This window comes from Leucopleurus acutus (assembly GCF_964270905.1).
Source record: "Leucopleurus acutus genome assembly, chromosome: 1".
In the NCBI taxonomy this organism is placed as follows: Eukaryota; Metazoa; Chordata; class Mammalia; order Artiodactyla; family Delphinidae; genus Leucopleurus; species Leucopleurus acutus.
The window spans coordinates 188,039,999-188,058,514 of NC_139142.1; the positions used below are offsets into that span (position 1 = coordinate 188,039,999).

An 18,516-nucleotide genomic window follows, 5' to 3' on the forward strand; every position below is an offset into this window, starting at 1 on the left:
CTAAAAAGTCATCCATAGCGGTCCCTTGATTATATTAACTGTATAATATTCAATTCACCAGTCACATTGTTCTCAATAGAAATGTTCAATGTTTAAAATATAAATTGGTAATGATAAAATTAACTTAGTCTAATAAGCAGTAACTATACATGTTCAGATATATATTATAGATATTTGATAGATATTTTTCCTTTTGAAATTTTATTATGATATAGTAGAATACAGATAGCTATTTTGTAGAGAGGATTCCCAGTTCTAATTTTGTACAAAGATATGGTAGTCGTGGTAAAAAATATTCCAGTAACAGAAGAGATGGATTGGTCTCCCTAAGAGAAATCAAGGAAACTTGATAAAGGGTGTTTGTATTGCGCTTTGATGTTTAAAAAGCACTCCTGCTGTTATGATAAGAGCTTACAGGTATGTGTCTTTTGCCACTCAAACCAAGATAAGGTTTTACAGGAGCTGATGACAGCACCTTCTAAACACTGGAACACATAAAGATCTCTTTCATCTTTGTACTGTCAGTTCTCAGTATATGTTAGTAAGAAATCATGATAGGATGAATTGAAACATAGGTAAATTGAAATGGAGAACTTTAAAGGAATAGACTATAACCTCCACCCATTCCTAGAAGTAAATAATTTAAGTATAAACATCAGTGCCTTTTCACTAAAAGAAGATAATATTTATTAGATTTATCAGAAGAGAATCAATCTACCAGTGTAGACTACATTGTTAACTCCAGACAAAGTATGATCTGCCATTCAAACGTCCCCTAATAATTCCTCTTGTCTTACTGTGCATGGTGGTTCCTGAGGCCAGAGCACAGCCTGCTTATGCTTGAGTTTTAATGAGACACCTAGTCCCTGACCCTGATCACTTCAGCAGGGTCTTTATATATTCTCAGTTTTATAGTTGCTGCAGAAATTGAGGACTGCCAAACAAAATGATCCCTAATAGTTCTATTTATTGCCCAGTCTGGCTGATCACCCTCAAAGGAGAATAAAGCAGTGAAATCAGCTATTGGCTGGACTTTCTGAACCATCAGGAAGTTAGGAACTGGCTGTTGCCCTTGAAACTTTGTTTACGTTACAGATTTACACAGGAGAATGCGTGGGGTGTGCTTGGGACTTGAGATCGCTTGTAATAGGACTCTGCTATCATTTCAGACATGAACTTACTCTTCATCTTTGGCTCTGGGAACCAAAGCCATTTCCCTAATTACCCATGATCCATACACTGGGACAGAGGCTGGTGTAGATGGGCTATAATAATTACTCAGAAGACGAATGCCAGATTTTTAGTAAGCACTTAAAAGAACTCCTTAAAATCACTATAGAATGTTTTTTAAAAAAGCAATAGTAGTGGGAGTGAGAGCATCAGAAAGTTGCACATTCAAGGAAAAGTTGTGGTCACATAGAAATATATTGGAGTCTACAATTTCTAAGAATAGTTCTAGATAGTGTTATCACCGTATTATTTTGAGTTGGTGTAGAAATAAAGCTTACTGAAGATGAGACATGAACTTTAAAGCTAAATTATTGGGCAGGCCTTTTACATGGATATTGAAGTTATACAAGGTTACAAGGAAAGGGCCTAGAGAAGAAGACTTTGAAATCCAAGACTGAAGTCTTTAGTGAATATGGACATCAGATCTCCTGCATGGATGACACAGGGCTATAAGTTGGATGTCATGGGCCAAGATGTTTTTACAACATGGAAGAATGAATCATTGTATAGAAGCAACATTGGGGATTTAGAAGGATGACAATTTTAATTTTAGGCCTTTTGTTTTATGGGGCGTTGGGAAAGAAGGTCTCCCCTTGGGAAAGCTACAAAGGAAGTGGTCTCTTTTTGGGGAAAGCCAGGACTCAGGTAAGGTCACAGAGTGTTCTTTGACTCTTTGAAGGTGAGAGTGCAGGGGTTTTGTTTTTTGTTTTTCAAATAGAAGGAGGAAAACACAGCAGCGTGAGGATGAATAATGGAGAGAAAGGATAAAGCATCATGGGATAGGACTGGCACTTGGATGGACTTCTGTTTTGTAAACGGTGAGAATGTGAGAGGTGGTAAAGTTAAGTAGCAGTAAATTTTCAAATGAGACTCTGCAGTCAAGTTCAGGCGCTATCATGGTAGACTGCACCTAGTTAACCATCAGAATCACATAGCAGAGTGATAGATTCTGGGACTCACTCCAGACCTGATAGATGGGAATCACTGAGGATGGAGCCTACATTTAAAGTAATGTTCTCCGGAAATTTTTGTGAAGTCAGGCAATCCTAGGTTTAAGAACAGAACTAACCTTTTGGGATCCACAAGACCTAGTCTCGTGTTGATTATTGCACTTGGCCGTGACTGCCCTGGAGCAGGGTTCTGGATGACTAGAGTCTGTGGTTTCAGTCTCATGCGCGGTCCTGGTGGGGACAATCAAGGTAGGGGAAGCAGGCAGATACAACCTAACATCTTCTGGACATTTCCATCAGAAAATCCTACTCCAATGGACAATAGGGTTAGGTATGCATTTGGAAGCAAGAAAGCAGAAAAGATTGCTTAGATGACTTAATAGAGGATATAGACAGTCATGGCATAGGTTCTTCAACTCTGATACTGCTAAATTCAAGGACTAACAGATTTCCTTTGTATTTCCCTCATGGCTTGTCATCTTATGCTCATAGAATAACCTCTCACATTCAGGGCGGGAAGAAGGAAGGAACGGGAAGTGACGTAGTTTCGGACATGTCATTCATCGGCTAGGTGATTTTCAGGCAGACAACCTTAGTTGCTAGGGAGACTAAGAAAACTGAAGATTTAGATTTGGCCTCTGTAATAAAGGCAGGCAAGGGGAACAGGTTTATAAGTCGAGGGCGCAAATATATTTGCTACAGAAATTCAACATCAGTATGTTTAGAATTAAATTCCAATCTTCTTTCAAATTCTGTTCCTTCTCCTGCGTTCCCTGTTTTAGTTGTTGGCATCTGTTTGGTCTCACTCAGGAGCCAAGGAGCTGTCCTTAAATCCTTCTTTCCTTTTCTCATCTCCACATTAATTTGGTTAAAAACGTTATTGAGGGAATGTCCTTATATTTCTCAAATTGTCTCCACTTATTTATTCATTATTATTTACCCAACTCTGATTTTGTTTGCCCCATTTTTTTTCTCTTGGATTGTTAAAAATTCCGGTTTCAGTCTATTTCACTCCCCTGTTCACTACTCCCTGCTATCCACCAGATTGTACTTTCTAACATTCCAAATGTGACCAAGCTCTATTTTGTTTAAATCCATCAGTAAGTCTCATTGCCTTCAGAATGGAATTGAAATTTTTTTGTCATGACATAAGCTCACCAGGATCCTGCTCTTAGGCACCAGCCCAACTTCTTCCTTCTTAATTTCCCCAAGAATTCCCATATTCTGGCCAAAAAGAACTACCTGTGAATCCAGCAACACAGTGTTATCTCATTCTTGGGTATCTTTTCAAACCTTGCTCCCTCTTCTTATTTCATGAAAAAAATTTTTGGCCTGTTCTGCTACTAGATATCCTTCCAGACTGAGTCAATGTCTCTTTTCTGAGAAGCCTTCTCTTACAGAAAATCCCCCCCCACTCCCACTCCCTGTACAGACACACACACACACACACACACACACAGTGTATTAATTTATCTCTACAACTAAATGCTGAGTTTCTTGAGGGCAAAGTTAGAAGTGTCTTACTCATTTGTGGATCCCGAGTGCAGAGCAAGTACTTAATAAATAATTGATTGAATACAGAATATGTGCAATTATCTAAACATCAAGTATTTGGGATTTTGTGTGAATTCTTCTTCTTTCTTTTAAGCTACAGCACCATTCTATACAAATCAGGTTTAAATAAAATATCATGGGAATATGTTTAAAGCAGTACTTACACTTATGCTAAAAAATATTATATTATTTTTAGGTTTTTGTTTTAGTATCAAAAATAAAGATATGTCTTCAAACTATATAATGTGATTTTTTTATCTGGGATGAATTAATCTGGGCCAAGCATTTGCCATATTTTAGTAGAAACATAGTGTTTTTGTCATTTTATAGCCGAAATATAGTACTTGGAAATGAATACTGCTTGGAAGTGAATGCTGTAATATGTCTTTTGGGGGTTATTGTGGTTATAAAAATGGTTCTAAGATATATAGGTTTTCTGACAAGACTTCTTTATTTTCTTATTTCTTCAAACCAGTGTGCTTTCAAAAATTTGTTCTAATTTTTTTTTTGTTTTGAGAGTAGGGAGCAATTCTATTACTGTGTTTTTATTTTCCGTGTTCTGATGCTTTGATGTCTGGGGTCTTGCTGACCCTGGAGGGACTGTCTCTTCCAGGGTGAGCCAATTCCTAGAGACAGTAAAACAGCTCGCCTTACAGTGTATGTTTCAAATGCAAACCGACCAATCCAGAGCACCCACCCCAGCCACTTTAGGCTTTCACACTCTGGGTCACTAGGTACCTGCCCTAATCACCCCAGGGTCAGTGCATGTTTTCTAAGACCACCTTAAAAAGTACCACAGGCTGGGTGGCTTAAGCAACAGAAATTCATTTTCTCATGATTCTGGAGACTGCAAGTCCAAGATCAAGGTGTCACCAAGTTTGCTTTCTTTGGAGTCTTCTTTCCTTGCCTGTGGATGACTGTCTTCTCTCTGGATCTTCACAGTCTTCTCTCTGTGTGTGTCGATGTCCTAAATGCCTCTTCTTATAAGGACACCAATCATATTGGATTAGAACCCACCAATATGACCTCATTTTACCTTAATCACCTCTGTATACCTCCAAATATGGTCTCATTCTGAGGTGCTGAGGGTTTGGACTTCAACATATGAATTGGGAGTGGCGGGTGCAGTTCAGCCCATAAGAGCAAGGTACTAAACAACTAGGGACAACCCTGACTGAATAAATGAAATATTGATGGATTTGCAGATCATGGCTCTATGTTTGTCGAATCTCATGGAAATAAATACCCAAAAGTATAATTTTACTGTATATAATTTTTAAAAAAGAAATAGTAGCTCTTTACAATTGGAAAAGTTCTGATGATGAGTGATCCACCATATAGATTATTAAGTGTAGTATTATCTTTAGGGAAGAAGCATAACTGATTCTCTCTACTTACTCTTTTCTATAGAAATACAGCTCTCTTTATAAAAGCGCTAGATATAGGTATTTTCGTGGTTTCTGAATATTTTCAAGATGAAAAATAAAACTAAATTCTTTTTATAATATTAAAGAAATCTTTCAGAGTATTCCCACACTTTCAAACAGTATCTTTCTAATTACTGCCCTTCCCAAGATATGAGTATTCACTATACATTTATTGAAAGGAAGACCTGTTTAGACTTTATCAAAGTCTAAAAAGACCCAGGTTTGTGACTGTGGCTAGATAAGAATGTGCTTAATCACTGATTCTTAAATAACATTGCTTCTTGAGCAAATTACTGTATATTTTTATAAAGATTGCATGTTAGGGCTCATAATCAAATATCATGAATATTCTGTGAATATTTTTAGGTTGGTTTGCCAGGACTTTGCCTTAGTCTCATTTTAAAACATTCCAAATACACAAATTACTCCTTAATGAGAACCTGAATAATGCTTATATATTATCCAGTTAAATAAGCATTATTTAACTAGTTACCTTTTTTATCTTATTAACTTCTAGCTACCTTTTAAGATCTAATGACTATTCACTGAAATTCATTGATGTTTTAAGAAAACTGATAAAGAAATTGTCAAAAGCCCCTGGAGTCAAAAGTGGATGTCAGTTATAACTTTTGCTGCAATAGCCTTGAGGCTTGGACTTCATTCTCTTCCATCTGAGTTATGTGGCCAATTTCACATAACCTGTTTGTACAAGATAAGATTTGAAGGATGGCAGGCTCTACACATGTGTCTTCATTGGTATAGAGACTTTGAAATTGTTGGCAAAGCTTCATCCTGCTGATTGTACATCATTGATGGAGAATTTTAAAATGCCAAACGTAATTTTCTACTGCTGGATTGTGGTGCAATATAAAAATGAAAGAGAGAGGGTGTGGGGAGGGAGAGAAAATGAATATAAATATATTAAATAGCTTTGAGCTATTTAAATAGCTCAAATGACATCTTTAAATAGCTTTGAGCTCTGAAATAGAATGCACTAAAATAAAAAGCTGTCCAGGAGATTAGTTGATTGACAACTTATTAACCCCCATCATATCATTGTTTTTGTGCTTGCAAATTCCAGTTTGGGGGACTAAAGGTAGTAGAAGTGGTTGATATTGGTGGAAGATATTTAATAGCAACTGATACAAGCTGAATTTTAAATTCCACGCAATTTATAATTGACTATTTTGCTATTTTTGTTTACAGTACTTTTGTGGTTATTGTATAAATAGTGAAAAATTAAAGATAATATACAACATTTAATTGAACAATGGCAAACATTTAATTATGCAGCTCCAGGGGCTGAAGATTTGTAGCTATTATACAAATCTACAAAAATTACAGTTTTAATTGTTTCATGGTAATTGTTATTGTGCAATCTTGGTTTCATTTATTGCCCACACTCCCTTAATTGCATATGCAGTTTTATTTTCAGTGGATCTTATGTTCAAGAAGCTTTGCATATTCATCATTTGTTAGCTTCCATTATGAGAAACCAGATTAGGGATGTTATTCGTAAATCATTTTCACAACCAATCGCTTCAATTTTATTTCCAATACAGATGTGAACAATTTATGTAGAGTCTGTGCTGTTGTAAAAGATGTCATTGAATTGGTCTTAGGTCACTTATTCATTCATTCATTCAACAAGTATATATTGAACATCTATGTTATGTCAAGAATTTTTCTAGACATGAGGGAGAGGCAGTGAAACAACAAATGGTAATCCCTGAGTTTATGGAATTTATATTTTAGTCATAAAGAGAAAGAAGCTAAGCAAGTAAATAGAAAAATGTACTTTATGCCAAGTGCTGTTATGTGCTATGGGCGCAATAAACCAGAAAACTGAGGCAAGGGTGCCACAGGCAAGGGGGAGGTAAGTTTTAAATAGAGTGGTCAGGCATGGTCACGTGAAGAACATATTTCCTGAGCAAAAAAAAAGTTGAGAGATCAAGCCATGTGTATATTGGAAGGAAGCCACGTGTCAAGGCGAAGGTTCTGAAGCAAGAGTAAGCCTGGTTTGTAAGAGGAGGATCATGGAACGGACTTTTGCATGCGTTTCGTGTAGGATGGAAGCCCGTGTGATGATTTTGAGCAGAGGAGACATGATCCGACTTGCTGCTTGATTTAGCTTTAATATGTTCTTCTTGTCCTTCTTTCTGTAAATGGATAGTTAAATTATAGGATCTGAGGTCAATCATTTTTCATTCCTAATGAAAACTTGTATACTTACTAATTTCCTTCTAAGTACTGTTTTAGCTGTATGACACAAATTTTAGTAAGTTATATTTTCATTCAGATCAAACAAAATACTTGGTTATCTCAAAGTTTTATTTAAACGTGTGATATTTCATTACCGAATAAATGTGGATTTCCCAGATGTGTAGTTTAATTTTGTTGTAGTTTGAGGATATTGAAAGATAATAATGGGGCAAGGGCAGCGACAAGGAGGCAAAATAAGAAGTTTTATCTATAATCCAGAAAGAATGATGTTCCCTTAACTGAGAATTGGTAGCAGTAGTGAGTACCTCGGTGTAGTGAGATTCCGGATGTGTTTTATAGATCAAGCAAAGATTTGCTGATGGATGGCATGTCTGCTGAAAGTAAGAGACGTATCATACATGACTCTACTCTTTTTACCTGAACTAGAAGGATGGAGTTGTCATGGACTGAGACGAGAAAAATGTGGGAGGAGAAAGTTTGGGCTGAGAAAATCAGAAAATATGCCTAGTTCCAGACATATTTCTTTTGAGATGCATGTTGGTTATCCAAGTGAAGTGGCCAAGTCGGGAACAGGATATTTCAGGGTCCAGTGAAAGGTCTGGACCTAAGTTATAGTTTTATGAGTTATTGGCATTGGAAATGTTTTAAAGGCATGAGACTAGGTGATATTAACAAGATTGTGAGAAGAGACGAGATCCAAGGCTAATGTCACCTTGTGTCACATCGACGAGATGAGGGAAAACCAGCCAAGGAGACGAGAATAAACGCTAGTCATTTAAGACGAAAACCAGGAGAAAATTATGTACCAGGATCCAGTGCAGAAAACATTTCAAGTAAAAGGGGAGTGATCAACTATATCAATATTACTGATATGTCAGGTATGTTGGGAAGGAAAAATTAAATATTATTGTAGGTTGACAATGGAGAGGTCAACTTTGATATATGTAGTTTCAGCGCAGTGGTAAGGGTTAAAAAAAAAAAAAAAGGAATAGAGTTCTGATATATGTTACACCAACATGAATAAACCTTGACAACATCTGAGAAGTAAAAAGTCAAACACAAGGGCTTCCCTGGTGGCGCAGTGGTTGAGAGTCCGCCTGCCGATGCAGGGGACACGGGTTCGTGCCCCGGTCCGGGATGATCCCACATGCACGTGGAGCGGCTGGGCCCGTGAGCCATGGCCGCTGGGCCTGCGCGTCCGGAGCCTGTGCTCCGCAACGGGAGAGGCCACAACAGTGAGAGGCCCGCATACCGCAAAAAAAAAAAAAAGTCAAACACAAGAAGCTATATAATGTGTGAATCCATTTTATAAAATGTGCGGAATAGGCAAAGTCATCAGAAAGCAGATCAGAGGTTGCCAGAGGCTGAGGAGGGGGAGAGAATGGGAGTGATTGCTCACGGGTACAGGGTTTTATTTTGGAGTGATGGAAATGTTTTGGAATTAGATAACGGTGATAATTGCATGACACTGAGAATGTATAAAAGCCACCAAATTGCGTGCTTTTAAATGGTTAAAGTGGTGAATTTTAGGTTATATGAATTTTAACTTTATTTTTAAAAACTTGAAAAAAAACCCTCATTGAAACAGATACAAGAGAGAATGGGGGGAGAAGAAGTGGTGTTGGAATCAGTGAGAACAGGCAGAACTTGGAGAAGTTAGTTGGAGGGAGTTGGGGGTTTAATTTTCTTAAGATGGGTGAAATTGTGGCCTCTTGTATACTGAAGGGAAAGAAAGCATGTGGGATGTAAAAGAGGGGAGGAAATTGCTGGAATGATTGCAGAATAGGGGAGAGGAGATGCATTTCCGGGGTAAATGAAAGGAGTGGACCTAGAGAGGAGAAGGACTGGTTGATCAGAGTTAAGAAGAGGAAAGGCATGTGGGTGGCGGTGCAGGTGGTGGGGCTTGTGAGGTTTTCTTCTGGTTTCTCTCATTTTCCCGATGAAACACAAAGCAAGATGATTAGCTCAGGGGGAGGAGGAGTTGGAGATTTAAGGAGTGGGTAGAGGGTTTTGAACAGTTGTCTAGAAATGGAAGAAAAGGAAAGAATTAGGAAGATGTAGCGGGATGGCCCCAGTGCAATGAAGGGAGTAGTCAGGGATATGAAGTCGTTTCAGTCAGCTTGGTGTTGACCCATCACTCCCGTTCATCTGCACAGATGCAGGTGGAGCGCGTCGCGTGGGTCTCAGCCTATTCACAGTGATGCTATCTGCCAGGAATCTCAGGCGCTCACCTGGGCCCAGATTACATGTCGTGAGTCCCCACAGACATTTCCCAGACCAGAGGCAGTGTTGTGATGTTGTGGCTAGTCCAGCCCTTGCGGTTCTTATGATTACGAGACACACCCCTGCAACAACCATCAGGGAACTTTGGAAAAACAAGGTTTGCTTCTTACAGGTCCTGGAGGGTACCCAGCACATCCAGGGGCCATACAGCGAGGTTGTGGGGAGAGAGAGTAAACCTAGGGTTCTGCCTTTGTTGGGGTCGAGGGTGGGGTGCCTAGGGTTTCCCGGTTTTACTTTTTATTGTTGAATTTAAAACATACAAGTGGGAATTAAAGTGCAGTAAGGGAAAAGCTGGGTCACTCGAGTGCTCAGTTATCTAGGTCACCAAGGGCTTTTGAAAAGGGGAACTTCATGGGTGGGACGCACTGGCTCTTTATCCAGTGTGTAGGGGGCAATGTGTTTATTAGAGACGGATGTCTTTGAAATGGATGCCTCAGCAATCAAAAGGTTGATGTCAGGCACTTACATTACAATCAAGAAAGCTAATTGTCAGGCACTTACACTACATGAAGGATTGTACTTGTCAGAGTTTTTGTCCTGAGTTTGTGGAAGGATGAGAAGAGCCAGCAGATGACTATTTTCTAACACCAGTAAGAAAAGAAATGAGGACATGAGAGAGGATAAAAGGAATTGCAAAACTGGAGGACCATTAGCTTTGTAGGTCCTGATGCTGTCAAAAACTTTTTACAGTAGAGATACTAGAGGGAGTGAGTGGAAAGATAGGGGTGATGGTTGGGGAGTGGGCCCCTCATAATTAAGATAGAGGAAGTGTTATCACCATTAGTTAGGATCCTATTCAGCCGAGTGGTGGCAGAAGTGGTTTTACATCAGCAGTTCTCCTTCATGAGCATCAGTAAGAAAAACAGAGAAATTGAAGGGCAAGATGAATGTGAACATTGAAGTGACAAAGAGTGACACTGAGCCAACGGGTAAAGTAATCAGGGATTGAGGGGTAGGGCACCAGTGTCTGTAGATGACTGTAACAAGATGTCAAAAGATTCAAAGCTCAGATATTTAGGAAGGTGAGAAACCTCCATACTGTTCTCCATAGTGGCTGTACCCATTTACATTCCCACCAACACTGCAAGAGGGTTCCCTTTTCTCCACATCCTCGCCAACATTTGGTATTCGTGTTCTTTCTGATGATAGCCATTCTGACTGTATAAGATGATGTCTCATTGCAGTTTTGATTTGCATTTCCCTGATAATTAGTGATATTGAGCATTTTTTCATGTGCCTGTTGGCCATCTGCATTTCTTCTTTAAAAAAAATGTCTATCCAGTTCTTCTGTCCATTTTTTAATCAGGTTGTTTGTTTTTTTGATGTTGAGTTGTATGAGCTTTTTATATATTTTGGATATTAACCCTTTATCAGTCATCATTTGCAAATATTTTTTCCCATTCAGTAGGTTTTCTTTTCATTTTGTCCGTTTCCTTTGCTTTGCAAAAACTTTTAAGTTTAATTAGATCCCATTTGTTTATTTTTGCTTTTATTTCCTTTAAGAGATGGATCCAAAAATATATTGCCGCGATTTATGTCAGAATGTTCCGCCTATGTTTTCCTCTAAGAGATTTACAGAGATCTGATTAAAATCCAGAAGCACTGGCATGGTTGTTTTTTTCTCTCTCTCCTCTCTCTGAATCGATCTCTCTTTGTCTGTGTAATGAGTCTCCCTAAGGCATGATGCTGCCATAGAGAGGAGTTGGGTTGAGCATGCTCTGTAGAACAAATACTAACATTTTAAGAAATACATGATCCTTTCTAGTGACACCTGCATCTCACTTCTTGCCAATCTTACAGATGAAATTTTACCATGTCAAGAAACATCGAATACCAAGATGGAACAATGCCATCCAGATATAAGTCTCTGCAGATTTGATTCTACAGATGAAGGATTGAGGTGTAAGTGTTAAGATGAGATGTCTGCCTGCCTTGTCAGTGTGTAGGCCATCCATGAGACTCAGAAGCCTAACAGGAATATCAGACCACTAGTAGGGATACTCACTTGACAAACTCTGTTGCCATCTATGTCTTAGTTTTAGCAGGAGTATCGTTGGGGTTTTAGCTGAAGTGTTATTGCAAGTCTGTTGTTTATTCAAAAAGTGAAAGAAGTAAATATGTCAATTTAAGATAATGTTGTTTTGTAAAACAATTACATTAAAGATCTTGGAATTATATACAATGTTTCTTTAAAATTTCAATGTGATTGTGAATAGTAAATTATTTAAGTTAACTGAATTCCATAAAGTAGGTAAGGTCAGATATTATGCCATTTAAAAAACCACAGTGGCAGCAGTGATACAAGAAAAAGAAATCTCTTCATTTTTTTTTTTTTTTTTTGGCGGCAGTGGTTCTCATTCGGAGGATGCCCATCTGGATCAAATGAAGAACTTTTAAAAAGTAGAGGGCACTCTAAGACTTACTGAATCAAAATTTCCAGATGTGAATGTGTGTGTGTGTGTGTGTGTGTGTGTGTGTGTGTTTAAGCCTTGATTGCAACTATAACCATTGTTAAGCAGCCACTCTAGTAGACTGTGATAGTCCACTGACATCTTTTTCTCCTCTCTTTAGTGTGTCAGGCCTGTGGATTTGATTTTGACATGTGTGACTGGGTGTCAGAAACATCTGCTGGGCAAACTTCCTGGATGCGCACAAAAGCAAGAGAAATTTCTGTGTTAGAATCTCTACCTCAACAGCATCAAAGCAGTGATGATGAAGGTAGCAAATAAAAAATCATATGGATTATGCTTCCTTTTTAACTTGTTTAGTGATTTCTCTAGAGTTTGTGAAATACATTTACAACTAATCCAAGTCTACTTTCAAATAACTCTATACTTCCTCATGGGTAGTGCAAGCCCATTATAATAAATACTCCTAAGTCTTCCCTTCTTTCCCTCGTATTATTACTGTCATTCATTTCATTTCATTATCAAATACATTAGGACTATTACTGTTTTGAACAAACTTATTTTTTTCATTAACTAAGCAAGTTGAAAATAAAATGTTTCATTTTACTTTCATTTATTCCTTCTCTGATACTATTCCTTTCTTTATGTAGATCTGAGTTTCTGACCTGTATCATTTTCCTTCTCACTGAAGAATGCCTTTTAGCATTACTTGCAAGTCTACTGGCCACAAAATCCCTCAATTTTTATTTGTCTGAGAAAGTCTTTATTTGTATTTCATTTTTGAAGGATAATTTTTGCTGGACATAGAATTCTAGGTTGAGTTTTTTTCTTCTTTTAATATTTTAAATATTATACTCCACTCTTCTTGCTTACATGGTTCGGAAGAGAAGTCTGATCCAATTCTTATCTGTGTTCCTCTATAGGTAAGAATTTTTTCTTCCTGGAATATTTCAAGGTTTTCGCTTGTCTTTGATTGCAGTTTTGAATATAGTAATGTGCTTAGGTGTAGTTTCTTGGATATTTATCCTGCTTGGTGTTTCCTGAGCTTCCAGGATCTCTGGTTTGTCTGACATTAATTTGGATGAAAATTCTCAGTCCCTGTTACTTCAAATATTGATTCTCTTCCTTTCTCTCTTTCTTCTTCTCATATTTCCATTACGCATATGTTGCACCTTTTGTAGTTTTCCCAGAGTTTTTAGATAGAATCACTCCTTTCTTCACTGTTATTATTATTATTATTTTTTCCTGTTTGCTTTTCAGTTTTGGAAGTTTCTATTGGCATATCCTTAAGCTCAGAGATTCATTCCTCAGCTGAGTCAAGTCTGCTAATGAGCCCTTTGAAGGCATTTTTCATTTCTGTTAATACTGTTTTTTACCCCTAGCATTTTTTGATTCTTCCCTAGAATTTCCAACTCTCTGCCTACATTATCTTTTTTGCATGTTTTCTACTTTTTCCACTGGAACTCTTAACTTATTTATCCCAGTCTGATAATTCCAGCATCCCTGCCAGGTCTGGGTCTGGTTCTGGTTCTGATGTCTCTTCTTTCTCTTCAAACTATATATTTTTTTTGCCTTTTAGTATGCCTTGTAATTTTTGTGTGTGTGAAAGCCAGGCATAATGTACTGCATAAAAGGAATTAAGGTAGATAGGTATTTAATGTGAGCTTTTATGTTTATCCAGCTAGAGTTTAGGCTCTGTTTACTGTTGGCTGTAGCTGTTAATGTCTGAGACTAAAATTTCATGTAGTGTTCTTGTTTTGGTCCCACTGTTGTCTTCGGGTTTCTCTAAAGATATCTTCTGAAATAAGGTCTGAGACCCGCAGTTCTTTTGGTAATATTTCCTTGTTATCATACAGGACCACTTTTGATGTGGTGATAAGTTGTGAGGGGAAGGGAAGCATCCTATAGTCCTATGAATGGATCTCAGTCTTTGATCCAGTGGGGGCTGGATCTGGGTATTCTGCTCCTGTCGTGTGGAAGGTTAGAACCTGCTGGATTTGATATCTCACTTCTCCAGTTAGGATCTCCAGTCGGTTAGCTGGTTGTAAAGCTTCTCTTGAGTGAAAGCCTTATTAAGGATAACAGGAGAGTCCAGGTATATTTCAAAATGACTACTTTTCCTCTCCCCCAGCTGTAGGCACAAGAGGGTTTTTCTCTGATTCTTACTGTGAGAACCTGGTAGGGCTCCTGAAGGTAAAACTCACAAAAGAGTGGGGTCCTCCCTAAGATGGGACTGCCTGGAGTTTTTAACTTGCAAATGTTTTCACACTGATCCTCCAGCAGTTCATCAATCATAATCTAGTTTTTTCCACCCCTGTACTTCCCCATACAATTTTGGGATTCTGCTCTTGAAAGTTGTGATTCTCTGTATCTGCTTACCTCACCAATTCTTGCACAATGGTTTGTACCATGACCTCAGTTTTCCTGGGGGTCTAAGAAGAGTTGTTGATTTTCAGCTTGTTCATATATTTTCTTGCTAAGTGGACAGGAATAACAACTTCCAAGCTTCTTACATGGTGATCCAGAAACTGGAAATTTTGCAGGCTTTTTTTCAAGTAGATTTGTTCTCTTTCTAAACCCACGTTACTCTTTCCTCCTCTTCTACTTTGTTCCTACCTCCTTGTTCAGCAGTTTTATCGTGGTATTACTCAGCAACCCAGAACCTTATCTGAGTAACAGATAGGGTTTCATACTTGATGGTAATGCTTGGAGTTTTGCACGTACTGTCACTTAGCCATAGCCCACAACAGTGAGGGTAAGTATCTTTCCCACCTCAGTTTACGAGAATGATTTCCAGACCTAATCTTTGACCTCATAGAGAGAATTTGACTCTGTTCATCCAGGGTTTTGCAACATTTAAATTAGTCAAAATTCTAGCTACTACAGCCTGCTTCTGGTCCCAACATCCAAGAGTTCTGTGGTTTCAGCCCTGCTCATCACTTGGCATATCTATTTTTTCCTTATCTTTTGAGATGTTTTATCTTGTTTAATCTGTCTCTGCTTTTGTAAAAATGTGTTTTTATTTTATTTATCATTTCCTTACGTATAGGTCAGAGGAAAAGTATTAACTTACTATATACTAGTTTGATTAAAGGCTAACATGTCTAGTAAATAAATTTCACTGAATTTAAGTTCAAAGTTTTTAGATGTTGCAGGGATATTTGCTCTCTTACAAAGAAATAAAACATTTGAAAGACTTTATCTTTGAAAATTGAAGTTATAAAACATAGAAATATCTTTGTATCTCTGTATTGTATATATTATTGAGTTCAAAAGCAATCCAAATTGGTTTTAAGAATCAGATGGAAAAAATTGATTGACAGTATTTTTATGTACTATACAATCCATATGTGTAGTTTAGTAGGACTGTAAGTATATGATGCTTCCATGTAGTTTGGTAAGAAAGAGGGCAGTTTAAATTATATTCCCTTAAAAGATAAAAAGGTTTTCTGTGAAGAATAGAAAAAATAATCAAAAGGGAAAATAATTCTGGGAAGAAAGATGAGGAATTTTTGACTAAAGAAAGATTGCATTGTTATATTCAAAAGAATGATCGTTTGGTGGCACAGAGATTTTTATCTCAGTAGATTGCTTTTTATAAGAATATTGAATTTTCTTATTGAAGGTATTGTCAAACTCTGATTTTAGGAATTAGGAGGAGATTACAATGCATTTTAGAAATCAAATATGGAAACGAAAATCTGTAATTTGTAGTTGATGCAATCTTTTAAAAACATCGTATTCTTTTAAATAAAATATTTGTGTTTCGAGCTTGATTTGGAAAAGTAATACAATAATTTTGTTCAAACAGAAAGCAGCTAATTTTTTCTAAGTTGCGTTTTTTCCCCTTTATTTTTCAGGTTACTATATATGGGTAGGGGCTAAGCATGCTTCTACTCTTAACCATTTGGACAGCAGGGCTTATCTAAATAGCTCTGTGTGTCACTGCTTGGGCAAGAGCTGTCATCTTCAATTCTATTACTCTATGGAAAACAGTGTTCTGAGAGTAGGACTGTATAATAAAAAGGTGAGAAGAAACTTGCATTAATTTCAAATTCATTGAATAAATGAAATTTCTATTCTTGGCAACTTTTGTTTCCATTTCTCAGTTGCATGTAGGCTATTCCTTATCTTGACTTTATTTGGGATACCTTTAATTTTTTTTTTTTTTTTTTTTTTTTTTTTGCTTCTGAGGGGTAATTTGTTTTTTTCTTTTCCATTATGGTTTATTGCAGGATATTGAATGTAGTTCCCTGCGCTATACAATAACACAAATGTTGTTTAATTGGTATACGTTTAAAAAGAAGTATTAAGAAGCTGGTTTAGGAGATATTGTCATGTACACTGTGGTAGTTTGCAAAATATTTCATAAAATTGGTAAAATGCATGAAAATATATTAAACACTATGGTGTAATAATATATTTGGGATTCTGTATTATTAACTCTATACTGAAGCTCTGATGTGATCTGTTCTGGATTTTTGATCTCTGTATACTTAAAGCTGTAAATATGATGGAAGCAAATTACTTGTTCTGGTACAGTAGATACAGTTTTAAAAGATTGGTAATTGCTGATTAAATACAGCCAAATGAGTCATATAAATTAAAAAAAAATGGTGTGCTGGGCAGAGTGAAAGTTGTAGTGGTAATGCTAGTGAATAAGCAAATCCCTTTTTTTTTTTTAACCTAACTAACTGAAAACAATTCTCTACAATTGGGAAAACACTTGAGACACTTTAAGAACTTCTATTGTGAAGAAGAATTTATTTATAGGTAGGAGGAAAAAAATCATAGGGGTAAACAGCAGTTATTCTACAAATGGGAAACATTTGACAATAATTGCAGGAATTCTGACATTGGAAAAGAAAGACAGTAAAAATATCTAAGCAAGTAGTTTCCTTGGGCTCAGGAATACTTTGGATAAATCCAGTTGAAACTTCTGCGTGACGTCAGCCAGACTGATTATTCAACAAAAGTTTGTCATCTGTATTTAACAAATGCCACTAACCATCTGCCAACAGCATTTTCTTCTATTCTTTTCTGAAGTTTGCAGTGACTTCATAATTAATCCTCAAGTATCAGACTGCTTATTACCAAGATACTTGAACATTCAAGAGGCATTCCCCTTTTCTCCTGAGTTCTATCATATCATCTCTCCCTTTTCCTTTTGTGTTGTTTTCGTCATATCCAGTCTTTTTTCTTCTACTTCTCTTTTCCAGACTTCTAAAGCATGAAGTTGAATGACTACTCTCATCAGATGGCCTAATACATTGTCCTTTGTTACCCGGATGAGACACAATTTGTAGCATTTTGTAACTATATTTTGTCACATTTTTTTTGTAGCAATATTTGGCAGTCCACTGCCCTAGAATCTATTTGATATATTTCATTCAGTTTGACATGGTGTGGGGTGGGTGGAGGGACAGAAACCTCTCCCTGCCCTTTGTGTAATACTCCAAACTTTCAGATAATTGGGAGAAATTTTACAAAAAAAAAGAGGTTAAACTTTAACCGTATACATTATACCATTCAAGCTTTAAGCACCTTTTAGTTATTATCACCTGTGCCATGTAAACCAAGCCCATTGAGCTTTCATGCAATTTGAAATTTTCTGTAATTTCCAAATCCTCCTTCACAAAGGCATAAAAAAAAAGTCTGGAATAATTTTGTTGAGCTTATATTATACTTAAAGATGCTTTAAAAATATACGGTCCTACAATAGTGTTTTTCACATGGTGGGTAATCAGTAGTCATTAGATTTTGAATGAGTCACTGTCCTAAGTTTGAGTAGAAACTTGTTATCTATCTTCTAATACTAAGGATTATTTTAATCTACCGTGAACATCAGTGATGGATTTTAAGTTTCAGTATGTGGATATGGAGTTTTGAATTATTGAACGTGAGCAATATCATTCCTCTGCTGGCTCTGGGATTGCACAAGAAAAAAGTGCAAACAAATTGGCTTCAGATACCACCTCATATAATAAGAATAGACTTACCAAGATTCCATCTCCCACATTATAGGAAAAGAAGAAGTTAATTATGGAGAACTGACCTAGTATGCTAATCAGAACCGATTGGGGGTACGTCTTAGAGAGTGTTGACTGATGTTTGATCCATTAGTTTACCCAGAATTCTGCAAGGCAGTGTCCAGTCTTTTCTGACACTGTTTGCTGTGCTCTATACACGTAAAACGTTGGTCACCAATGCAAACTGCATCAAAGCACATTTAAATGACAAGTTGATGTTTTATCACAGAGTTGAAAAGGATTTCAAACCTATCATTTAAAAAATTAGCTCTTGATGAAAATGATCATTTACACATTCCATGAATAGAATAACGAAAATAACCCTTAGAATGAAATGTGCTGATGAACCAAGAAATATCTAGTGAGAATGCTGAGGGTAATTTTCTTTATTTTCAGAGTACTTTAGAACTTG

The 18,516-nt window shown here is 37.0% G+C and overlaps 1 protein-coding gene across 1 annotated transcript in view; it reads left to right on the top strand.

Moving 5' to 3' along the window:
• MALRD1 (MAM and LDL receptor class A domain containing 1) overlaps nt 1-18,516 on the top strand; it is a gene marked incomplete at both ends in the record, with an annotated part of 584,975 nt that overhangs the window by 46,061 nt on the left and 520,398 nt on the right. The window contains 3 exons of the mRNA XM_082854883.1: nt 11,468-11,569; nt 12,239-12,385; nt 15,936-16,102. Coding sequence (XP_082711009.1) covers nt 11,468-11,569; nt 12,239-12,385; nt 15,936-16,102 — 416 coding nt within the window. The remainder of the gene's footprint in view (nt 1-11,467; nt 11,570-12,238; nt 12,386-15,935; nt 16,103-18,516) is intronic.